The sequence below is a fragment of the Bubalus kerabau genome, chromosome 12 (assembly GCF_029407905.1).
Source record: "Bubalus kerabau isolate K-KA32 ecotype Philippines breed swamp buffalo chromosome 12, PCC_UOA_SB_1v2, whole genome shotgun sequence".
Classification (NCBI taxonomy): domain Eukaryota; kingdom Metazoa; phylum Chordata; class Mammalia; order Artiodactyla; family Bovidae; genus Bubalus; species Bubalus kerabau.
In genome coordinates, this window is record NC_073635.1 from 49,313,701 (window position 1) to 49,325,922 (window position 12,222).

Sequence of the window (12,222 nt, forward strand, 5' to 3'; positions counted from 1 at the left end):
CGCATGTGGGCAGGTTCCTTCCTGTGAGGCTAGATGGTCTACTTCACTTCCCAGGTGAGGGGGACTGGGTGGACAGGGACTGGAGACCAAAAGGGCCCACAGAGCAGGCCCCTGGCTAAGGAAGCATCTGAACTCAGGCCTGTCTCACCGTAAAGTCAGCACATTTCTGCTTTCGTATACAGGCATTTTCATCTCAGTATCACTTTTAGACTTATAATTGAAAATGCCTTCTCTCATTCCTGCCTGCAATGCAGGAGACCAGGGTTCAATCCCTGGGTAAGGAAAATCCTCTGGAGAAGGAAATGGCAACCCACACCAGTATTCTTGCCCAGAGAATCCCATGGACAGAGGAGCCTGTCAGACTACAGTCCATGGGGTTGCAAAGAGTTGGACACCACTGAGCAACTAAGTTTCACTTTCTTTCACTCCATGCCTGTTACCAGAATTAAAGATGGTCAGGCTGAATTTGGAAGGCCTTATCTCAACACCCCCACTGCATAGATGAAGACACAGAGGCCTGGAGGTGGGCAGTTCCTTGTCAATGCCATTCCAGGGGGAGCTGCAGGGCCACGAATAAAATCACATTTTATGTCTTTGAGGTGGTGCCCGTTCTCTGCACACAGGCTTATCTCTGGGTGTAATAGTTCCAGAATTCCTCTTCCTGCTTTAGTCCTGGGCTCAGTAACATGTTAGACTATTCAAAGGCTGACAGCATTTGGGAAGCTCTTGTCCCAGAAGAACACAAGCACCAAAGGTCACAAAGTCACCCCACATTCCACGCTGGGCCCCTGGAGTGTATCACAGGAGCACGTGACCTTGCCATGGACCACACAGCAGCATGTGCTGTAGTACCGATGAGCCTGGAGAAAACTAAAGTCCCATTTCAGGAGACTGGAATAATAATAATGAGCAACTTCAATACAACTAACCACTTTCCTGGTGGCTCAGATGGCAAAGAATCTGTCTGCAATGCAGGAGACCCGGGTTCAACCCCTGGGTCGGGAAGATCCGCTGGAGAAAGGCCTGACTACCCACTCCAGTATTCTTGCCTGGAGAATCCCCATGGACAGAGGAGCCTGGCAGGCTAAAGACCACAGGGTCGCAGAGTCAGACAGACTGAGCAACTAACACTTTCACTATCAAGAGGGTTCAAAACAGAAGGGAGACACGCAGAAGTGGTTTCAATGAGCCACCCTTATCTATCCAGTTAACATGGCTGCAAGACGGAGACTGTCACCAATGGCAATCTCTTATTTTCAGCGCTTATCTTTATGCTCACAACAACCTTACGAGGTAGACGGAGCAGGTTTATAACTAGCTGTTGACTGATTTCATATTTTGCATATGCCAGTTAAAATGCCTGGACAAGCTGCACAGAACATGTATTTACCAAGTGCCAGAAACTACAAGAAAAAGGCAGAAAATAGTTCTTGCTTTTTAAGGGCTTACAATCTAATTGAAGAGATGGGACCACATACACACATCATAAAACTATTAAGGAGATGAGGCAAGGCAGCCAGAACTTTTCCCAGAGTAAACTGAGTGGCCAGCCTTGGCCTGTTCCACAATCTTTCTTTAAGCTCTAAAATGAGCTCATCCGGCCCTGAATTCCTTGAAGGGGTGGGGGCACATGCAGAGACCAGCTGACAGCTGGAGACCTAAGGGACTATTTTTAGAAAGAAAGAGAGAAGGAACAGATGCCTTCATAGCGCCCTGAGACAGGAGGTCCATGTACAGTAGCAGATCTTACAATGCTGCCTACAGCCTGAAAGGCAGGTTCACTTTCCTTGTCCTAAGCACTGATGGAAAAGTCTTAAAACTAGGTTTCCTGAGTGATTACAGAAACCCACCAACGTACCAGCTTCAGCCTTTCCATTCACTGCTGTGATGCATAGGCACATTTCTATAATTTTGTTCACTGTAACATCTCGTTTTCAAAAGCCCATAATCATATATGTGATGATTTTAATTTCACTAATATATTTACATTTTCTTATGAAGAATCAAACTTCAACCAGACTTTAATACTCAATAAGGAAAGAGTTCTGTAACATGGAAATCATGTTTAGAATCTAGCACTCCTTACCTTAAAATAGTTCTGAGATTCTGAAATTCCACATTATCACCACCCATCCTATCATCCTCAATGAGATACTTCAGTAAAGGAACCAAAATTAAAGTTCACTAAAATTGCTGATTTGATCTCTTTAAAGAAGAGTTGACTTGCTGCTGCTACTGCTAAGTCACTTTAGTGGTGTCCGACTCTGTGTGACCCCAGAGACGGCAGCCCACCAGGCTCCCCCGTCCCTGGGATTCTCCAGGCAAGAACACTGGAGTGGGTTGCCATTTAAAAGTATTATAAATGACTAAAAACAATTAATTATATTCTAAAAATAATCAATCATAATACAATTCATTAAATAGCATGGTGTGCTTCTCTTAAAGTTTTACTGTCAAAGAGAATGCAGTTATATCTGCCATGTATTTAAGAAAAGTAAATATATTGCTAAGAAAAAAGAATAAATTCAGCTTCTATTCCCCTCCAACATACAAAATCTAAATTAGGGCTAAAATATCAACATCAGTTCCATTCACAAGGAGGAAAATTGATTTTAATGAATTAAGTAAAACCTAGAACTTACAACTTTTCCTGTCCCTATTTGAGGACCAAAAAATACTTTCTATAAATAATGTGACACGAGTTGCTTATGCATGCTGTAAAACCCCTGGGAATACTGGCTTTTGTTTTTTATGTACCTAAATCTTTCACGCAAGCATTACTTTAAAATTGAAAAATGACAGTCAAGGAGACAGAAGTACCTAGATGTTCTTAAGGATTTCCAAGACCGTGACAACAGTGTACTATCCTGGCTTTGACTAGTAGCCCTGGTAATATTCTAACTGGTTTTCTGTATATACAGCATATTTTGGGGTTTTCTGCCTTCCTTCAACATGTATGACTTGAACAGATTTGCTGCTATTCAAGTTGAGGAACATATTGTGAAATAAAACCAACATTGTGAAATATACTATTTTCACTTTTCCATCAGGCTGTCTTCTCCAAATGAGATGTTATGGTTTGTATGTTTTGTTAAACGTAGGGTGTATGGAAATATATTTTATTAAACTGACGCTAATGCATTTAGAGTAAGAAAACAGAACTGGGAAAAGATCAAACACATTCTAGTGTGGTTAAGCTAAAACAATAAAGGTAAAAAACTGTTCAGAGGATTTAACTTGCTAAGTGTCAGGCTAGAAAATCCAGGTGAACACATGACTTTTCCTGAAGGTTTAAAATTAGAAAACAATTATTAATAACTGACATATAGTCTTTTCTTTCGCCATGGCCTTCTGCTTGAATCTCTGGGAATCAGTCATTACATCACATAGAGAACTGTGGGGTTGTATTTCTGGTTGATATACTCCACAATGCTCATTTCAGAGCTCCCCAGTCTACACTGAACATAAAGATGAAATGAAATGCTCTACATGATGGGACTCTGTTTCAGACACTGGCTTATACAGAACAGAAATATGTTATGAAATGCCACACAGCCTGGCACACAGTGGTCAAGAATGGGGCGTTACTGGAGGACCCTCTAAATGCAACCATCAAGATCCTTGCCCTTGACTATCCTCATTATGAAATCCTTTTGCTACATCAATATCCTAACCTTCTGAACGGGGTCCCAGAAGAACTCATGCACACTGATTTTTTTTAACTATGAGATATTACTCACACTTAAAATATCTTTTGATTGTTCAATTATAAAACATTGTTAAGGTTTTGCTTTGATCTTGATTTGAATAAAGGATACATAAATAAGATTAAGATTAAATATTTAACTGATGTCCTTTATTTTTTGGTCATAAGTACTTGCTCTGTAATGCTAGCTTAATAAGATAGGTAGATGGTGCTTTCTCCCTTAAAAACATAAAAGGTGGTCAGCCACACATTGCCCTGAGGATGGTTTTTACAAGCGAACCTATTAATATAAATGTTAACAATTATAAAATCACCCACATCCTTATTTAAAAAAAAAGCTAGCTCTGCTCTTAAGTCTTCATATACTCAGTAGCCATAAACTGTCATTTGGCTATGTTATTATTCAACAAGCTTTCTTTTGCTTTTACGTGCTTTTCAAACTCACTGACCTAAATTTCATCAACTCTAAGAAAGGGTAAACACAAATGTCAAAAGAGAAGTCCATCCAACCAACGGTAAACCTTCCCCTACCTGTACTCTGCAATTTCCCAACTTGGTAAGAACCCATCTATATTGACACTGAGGTTATAGTCTCATCTTATCTTTTTAACATTTCCCCTGTGCTCTGGATTGTTATAGCTTTCCAAAACATGAATCCATTTAAATAAAGCCATATGGTCACTATGTCTTCCTAAATTTAGGAAGCTATCTTTCCTAAGTTAGTAATGTTTTGAGGTTGCAAATGGGTAAGAATCACCCACCGTCTCAGAGGATTGTTACTCAAGAGACAAAAGCTGAAGCAAGTGAAACATCAGAAGTGTTCTGCAAATCTCAGAACACTCTGGACATGAATGCCTGCCAGGGTCTGAGAGAAAAGGGGGCGGGGCGTCATCGGAAACTTTCACTTACCCCTTGCTCAGATTCCAAAAGCTCTGTTTTGACTCTGACTGCCGGCATCCCATCAAGCATTAACATTCTGTTCTCGAAGGTGTTGATATTCTGAGAATAAAAAAAGGGAGAGAGGGAAATTCAGCTATGAAGCCTTCAACGGAGGACATCTGGTAGAATCTGCCGTCCTTGTAGCACAGTCAGTACTGCTAACCTAATTTTTTAACAATACAGTATAATTAAATGAGAATACCCGCACCACCAATTATCCCCCCATTCCGAACTTTCATTAGAAATAATGACCAAGAACTTGAATTAATCAGTCTGATTCTCTGACCTCTGGGTTGCAGGTCAGATGATAATAAACTGGAGTAAGGAAACCTTACATTAATTTATATGGGGCCGGAATAATTCATCAAGCTTTTGCAAAGAGTGGAAGGAAACGCAAGGCAAGTTTCTTTATTCCTTTAGCTTTAGAGGTTGTACTGCATACAGAAATCCATAAAGAAGAAAACAGATCACAATAATTTATATACTCTCATATTCCTGTAAAAGTCTAAGTAATTTTAAAAGCAAGAAACTATAATACTAGACAGTTAATTCTGGTATTGTGGCATACCTGACTCAATGAAAATTTCTACCTATCAACCTCAAACACCTTCTTCGAAAACAACTAATGTAAGTCTTGGATTAAGAATGAATTCTTAAGCTGAAATCATAATCAAAGAATAAACAACAATTTGTTTTTTGTTCTGGTAGATGTTTGGCTCCATTTGCCACCTCTTGAAAGGAAAACCTTACTTCTATGTGGTTCAATAGAATTTCCAACAACATTTAAAAAAAGATTAAATCAAGGTTATCTTTGACTAATTTCCACGACTTTGGGGATTTTCTGAAGTCAATAACCTAGGAAGGGAGTCATAAAGCCACACATCAGTGTTTGCTTCAGGCCAAAATCAGGCTCAGGTTTTAAAATATGTTGAGAATGCCAACTTGACTCTCAAATACTGACTAAATCCAGAAATTAAAATCACTAAGTTTGACTGAATTTTTAGGATAGCTTCTTTGCTCGGTTATAGAATGTAACCATGACACTTAAGTGGTCTTACTAAAAGAAGTTTGCCTACATGGTGACAAAGGTTAAAATCACTTCTAAACCATCAACTTTTCCCCATTCATAGAGTTGCTTTTCTCCCCAGCAGACAGTTGAATAAAAACTCCTACTTCAACACATCATAAATTAAATGCTTTTATTACCAAACAATACCAACAGAGTGCAGCATGGTGAAGCTCTAATTATTTCTCCCATTTCTTGACTCTCTTTTTTGTTTAAGAAAAATACTCTAAGAAATAAAATGTATGGGGCCACTCATGACAAATATTTGCTCAGAGAAACCAACAGCAAGAAAAAGCAAATTTACACTAAAGCTAACTAATGAGCATTCAGAAATTCCATGCTACCTAGTTTGTTAGGGAATAAAAAGAAAATTACTGTCAGGTTCCTCTCTTAGAAAAGTACAATATTATTAACACTGATAGGATACTTTTTTTAATGTTTGCTTTTGATTTGTCCGTATCTTGGAGGGATTTTCATACCCTCATGGCTTAGAATAAGAGGAAATCTGGTGTTAACTGGTGAGCTCAGTGCATTTGTTCCAAGCTTAAAATCCTTTCAGGGAGACTGATGGATTGCTTACACATCAGGCATGGATCTCAAATCCCAATGGGGCACTTGCTTCCACGGTTGGAAGTAGCCAGCTGCTTGCCCCCTCTCAGCCTCAGGGAAGCCTAGGAAGGAGGTACCCAGCCCTCAAGTGCCCAGTCCTTCACAGCAGCCAGGAATTCGCCCTAACAAAGCCTTTGGGAGGCTGTTTGGTTGGTGGACAATGAAGGATGAGTTGATATAGTTTCCTACCCCGGAGGAGGTCTTGCCCAGGTGGAAAGGGAAGAAGATGCCTTGCAAAGAAAGGGGAAAGACAAAGAACGATTCTGGAAAGACAGGTTTAATGAACTGTTAGAAACTGATTAGAGGCTAATGTCCCTTTTAGTGCTTTATACCAATTTACAGCTGATATACTTCAGCTGTTTTCCTGGCTGGCTGTGATCAACTCATTCTTTTTTTTTTTTTTTTAAAAAAGGCAAGCTAACCAGAGCCTTTGAAGTTAAAAACAGATAAACCACAAAAAGCGAACTGGGTTCATATTCCATTGAGTACATTTAAATATCACTGCATCTGCAATATCATTTGTGTTGTTGTTGTACTCAAATAATTCTAGATGTGTTAAAGACACGATTACATGTCAGTTTCATGTAAAAGTCAACAAAAATCCAATACGTTTTCCAAAAAAAATTTCTTTTTAAATAAAGTTTGCCCTGCAAATATTTCTCTTCCCCTGGTTTTTCCAGGATCAGCCAAAGCACAGCCATAATAAACATCATAAATAACACTGTTCACAGCTAAGGAACCAATCTTTAAGAAACTCTTGCAACTAGTACAGATTCAATGTGTACATATGCCTGAAAGTTACACTATACACACGTGAAGGATATTAATCTCTGCATTCATGATTCTAACCTTGTTTGGCATAAAGAGAAACACACATATTCGGTGCATCACACCATATTCCAGACCATCCAACAAGGTGTATGGTTTTTATAAAGCACGTGATAATTTTACAGTATTAAAAAGTATAGTCCTTGGAACAAAACACAATAGATTTCTCTCTCTAAACTAAAATCAGATACATACAGTCTCAACTGACTGCAGACTTTAAATATGTAATAAACTGTAATAATTTGAAATTGCTGTCAAACATATCTTGCCATGATCTTGATCAAAATGCATTTACAGGAGAATCCAATTGCCTGATTGAGGAAAATAAAATTATAATTTTAGTAACATGGTACTCTTTACATTGTGACAAACTGATATTGTACAACCCTATATAATTTATGTGCCTGTGTTTATATTCATGCACACATCTATATACCTTGCTACTTATTTCATATGAGTAAACTGTATCAACTATAGCCAAATTTACCATCAGATTAGCTGGCTGTTGATCAGTTACATGTGCACTGGATCAGAATGGTACTCTGGACATTCGTACTTGCCAAATAAGATATGGGGCTTAGCAGTCCAGCTGATACTAGTTCTCCCAGTCAAAGGCGGTATAAAACAACTGTGCTCAATCCTGGCATCTCATAGTATTCTGAATGGAACATGGAGGAAGGAAAAAAAAAATGATGCTCACTTATAATCTCCCATGAAAAACAGAGAACAAAGATGACTTTCCAAGTCAGCTACTACAATCTGGAGTGGTAGATTGGAATGCTCCAAATCACAGAACGCAGATCTCCTCCTCTCCCTCCTCTAGGATATGGGTTATCCAGTTTGCACAATTTAAGTAATAAAGAACAAGCTAGTCAACATTCAATAAATCTAATTTTTAAACCAAGTTTCCCTTCATAAACCAAAAATATCTACTGAGATTTGTTTTGATTTCTCAAGATGCAGGACATATTCATTTAAACATCATGAATCTCCAGTGTTTGGCTAGAGGTACTGAGAAATATGAATTGCCCCCACCCATGCCCAAGTTATATTCAACAGTGATCAAAGGGACATAGTAGCAATTCAGGATGCATGCACCAAATTGGTTGAGGTACGTTCAGAAAAGATTCTAAGGAGTTTATAATGCAAACATGCGTGTGTGTGTGCTAAGTTGCTTCAGTTGTGTATGACTCTTTGAGATCCTAGACTGTAGCCGGCCAAGCTTCTCTGTCCATGAGATTCTCCAGGTAAGAACACTGGAGTGGGCTGCCATGCTCTCCTCCAGTAGATCTTTGCAACTAAGGGATGGAATCTGTGACTCGTAGGTCTCCTGCATTGGCAGGCAGGTTCTCTACCACTAGCGCCACCTTGGAAGCCCTATTGCAAATATTTCAACTGGTAAAAAGCATCACCCTTTGACTTTTTTGGGCTTCCCAGGTGGCTCAGAGAGTAAAGAATCTGCCTGCAATGCAGGAAACCTGGGTTCAATCCCTGGGTTGAAAAGATCCCCTAGAGAAGGGAAGAGCTACCCACTCCAGTATTCTGGCCTGGAGAACTCCATGGAAAAAGGAGCCTTGGGGGTACAAGTCCATGGGGCTGCAAAGAACCGGACATGACTGAGTGACTTTCACTTTAACTTTCTATAAATAGGAAAAGCAAAAGTATCAGATTATAAGGAAATTAGGCTTTGCTAAAAAACCACTTCATAGAAAAGTCAACCACCACCCTTTTTGACTCAATTCTAACATAACAACAAAATCAACAATGGTAACGACTTTTTTCAAGCCTTTATGCCATTCAACCAATAGGTCATTTTTTTCAGAGAAGACATTAACTGTTTTATCCAACCCCCAAATTTTGGGTGAAATGCAATAAAATGAGTGAATTTTGCTCTTTGTAAGGGTCAACATATCTCAGAGATTAGAACAGTGTCCAGTCAAGGATTCCATTATCTGCTGTTATGCAGTAACAGGTAATATAAAACAACTATCATTTTACTATTATTAATATCTTGGTAACACACACAGTGGGCTTTCCTGGTGGATCAGCCATTAAGAATCTGCCTGCTGAGACTCAGGGACACAGGTTCAATCCCTGGGTTGGGAAGATCCCCTGGAGGAGGCCATGGCAGCCCAATCCAGAAATCTTGCCTGGAGAATCCCATGGACATAAGAGCCTGGTGGGCTGCAGTCCATGGGGTCATAAAGAGACACAACTAAGCAACTAAACAACAACAAACAAACAAATAATAACATCTACTATTTGTGTATCTACTGTGGACTAGACACTGTGCTAAGAGATTTGTACTCATTTAGTCCTTATATAGCCTCTGCCTACAATGTGGGAGATCTGGGTTTGATCCCTGGGTCGGGAAGATCCTCTGGAAAAGACAATGGCAACCCACTCCAGTACTCTTGCCTGGAAAACCCCATGGACGGAGGAGCCTGGTAAGCTATAGTCCGTGGTCGCAAAGAGTTGGACAGGACTGAGCGACTTCACTTTCACTTTCAGTCCTTATAGTAAATCAAGCAGTAAAGACTCTGTTATCAGAAGATGAGGCATTTGAGACACAATGAGGTTAAAGTGTCCAAAGTCATGCAACTGGTAATTGGTGCAGCTTGATTCCAAATCAAATGAGCCTGAATCCTAGCTAAGCTCCCATCCACTACACTCCTCTCTCCCTCTCCTTCTTATTCCGTCTTTCTCTGTGCACATATGCTCACAGGCAACCCTCATCAACATGGAAAAAGACACGAGCACCTTACTGAAGGCCCCAAGAGAGGAACTCTTGAATCTCCATCAATGGTTCCTCTCAGGGCTGAGCTGATTCAGTCACTGAACAAATGGGACGTGCAACTTCCAATCACCAGCAAAGTATCAACATTTTGGGGAATAACAATAAGAATTCAAATAAATCACTGGTATCAAAGCTATTTCACATTTTCTTCTTTAAATCAATCTTTCAACATATTTACTTGGCTTATTACAATTATACATTCCTATCCTAGAAACATCTCATAATTAATTCAGTCAGTCCTATCCTGAATGCAACATCCAGAAAAATCTATGGTAATCTCATCTGCTACCTGTTTTGAAAATAGTCCTATCCTCGATGGATCATTCAATGTTTTCACAATAGTTTCATGTACTTAAGATGATACAGGAACTCCGTCTTCTACCTTTTACATTCCAGAGACATACATTTGGGCCTCACATATAATTTATAATCACTTGAGTATAAAAGCTTATCTTTCTAAGCTCACATAGCCTCAACACTGGTAAATCAATTTTGTAGTGGGCATACACATCATCAGAGTACCTCCAATGGTACAAAATAAACACTAGTTCAAACACAGACTGCCACTCTGACCCAGACTTTCAGGTTTCATTGCTTTGCAGCATGGCAGAGTGGATGTCACATTAATGACCATATTTAACTGGGACCACTAGAAGTCAAACTACAGACACACTGGGACTCACAGCTTAAATCCCCTTCAGTGGTTTCAATGATCCATATATACATTCTTCTTAAATATCTGTCTTCAGTCTCAAAAACAAAACCCTTCCATAATCCCCTCACACTGAAACATGGAATTGTGTCTTTCTTAAGAACTGGTAAAACCACATATGCAATGCAGTAACTTGTATTTTCCTGATAGCAAGAATCAGTGTTTTCTATGTTGGGAAAGGGTCGGGAAGATCCCCAGGAGGAGGGGATGGAAACCCCTTCAGTATTATTGCCTGGAGAATCCCATGGACAGAGGAGCCTGGCTATAGTCCACAGGGTCGCAAAGAGCTGGGCACAAATGAAGCGACTTAGTACACAGCACAAAGTGCTAAATTATTAAAATAATAGTTTACACTAAAATTTGTAGAAACGTCATCTGAGCACTTAAACTTCCACCCCAGCATTAATACAAACTGTAATAAAACTTATTTTGTCATTCATATTCTGAATTATTTGGTCATGAGTTGACGAAATCTCTCCTTAAACATGCAGGGAGGGTCTCTGCTGCTGCTGCTGCTGCTGCTAAGTCGCTTCAGTCGTGTCCGACTGTGTGTGACCCCATAGACGGCAGCCCACCAGGCTCCCCCGTCCCTGGGATTCTGCAGGCATGAACACTTCTACAGCCAAGTTATTTCATCCTATCCAAGCCATGTCTGTGAACCATGAGGCACTACAAAAGATAATGGGGCAAAGTCAGGGACTCGAGTATAGAAACGATGTTAACACTAGGAGAACTAATGCAACACAACCACAACAGGACTCCAGGGTCTCATAATTTCAAAAAATAATTATGTAACAACTACAATACTTAAAACACATACATAGAAACAACTATAATAACAAGAAAAAGTATCATTTACTGAGCATTCATGTACCAAGTGTTATTTCAGGTGCTTTATATTTGTTATATCACTCATTCATTCAAAAAACACTGAGTACTAGGCACTGTCAAGGTATTTAGGAAACATCAGTGAACAAAAGAGGAAGTTTTATAGAGTTCCATTCTAGTCATTTAGTATCCCAGCAATTTTTTTTTTTTTTTACACTATGTGCATATTAGACAAGAAAATTCAGGTTCAGAGAGATTAAGCAATCTGTCCAAGGTTACTAGTCTATATCTGAGACTCATATCTATTTCCTATTGCTAGCCTGGATAGAGATTCTTCACTACTGGGTACTTTGACATTGGTTTCAAAGCTGCATGAGCCTAGCAGTATCTCAGCCACTCTGGCAAATGACCTTTGGGCTATTAGATCAAAAGGCCGAGAACCAGGACTACTGTGGGAGGAGCAAGGCAAAGGCGGGCTGATCATGGACACACTGAAGGGAGATGATGTTAAGGTCATTCTGAAGTCCTTACGTGTGTGTGTGTGTTCAGTCACTCAGCGTGTCTGAAGATTTACCTTGTTCTAGAAGAAGCACCTCAAACCATTCATCAATGTGCCTCTAAAAAGCTACCCAACCCTGTTTTCCACCATTCTGCTCAGGTTACACCTCAACCAAGTCAAATATGCTGGTCCTCCAAGCCTCTGTATATTCTATTCCATCTTTGTGCTCCATCACTAG

The 12,222-nt window shown here is 39.7% G+C and overlaps 1 protein-coding gene across 10 annotated transcripts in view; it reads right to left on the bottom strand.

Moving 5' to 3' along the window:
* KLF12 (KLF transcription factor 12) overlaps positions 1–12,222 on the bottom strand; it is a 534,567-nt gene that overhangs the window by 284,186 nt on the left and 238,159 nt on the right. For all 10 annotated transcript variants that reach the window (XM_055542650.1, XM_055542645.1, XM_055542653.1 and 7 more), the window contains one exon: positions 4,616–4,705. In XM_055542650.1, the coding sequence (XP_055398625.1) occupies positions 4,616–4,705 (90 nt within the window). Of the gene's footprint in view, positions 1–4,615; positions 4,706–12,222 lie in introns of those variants that run through there.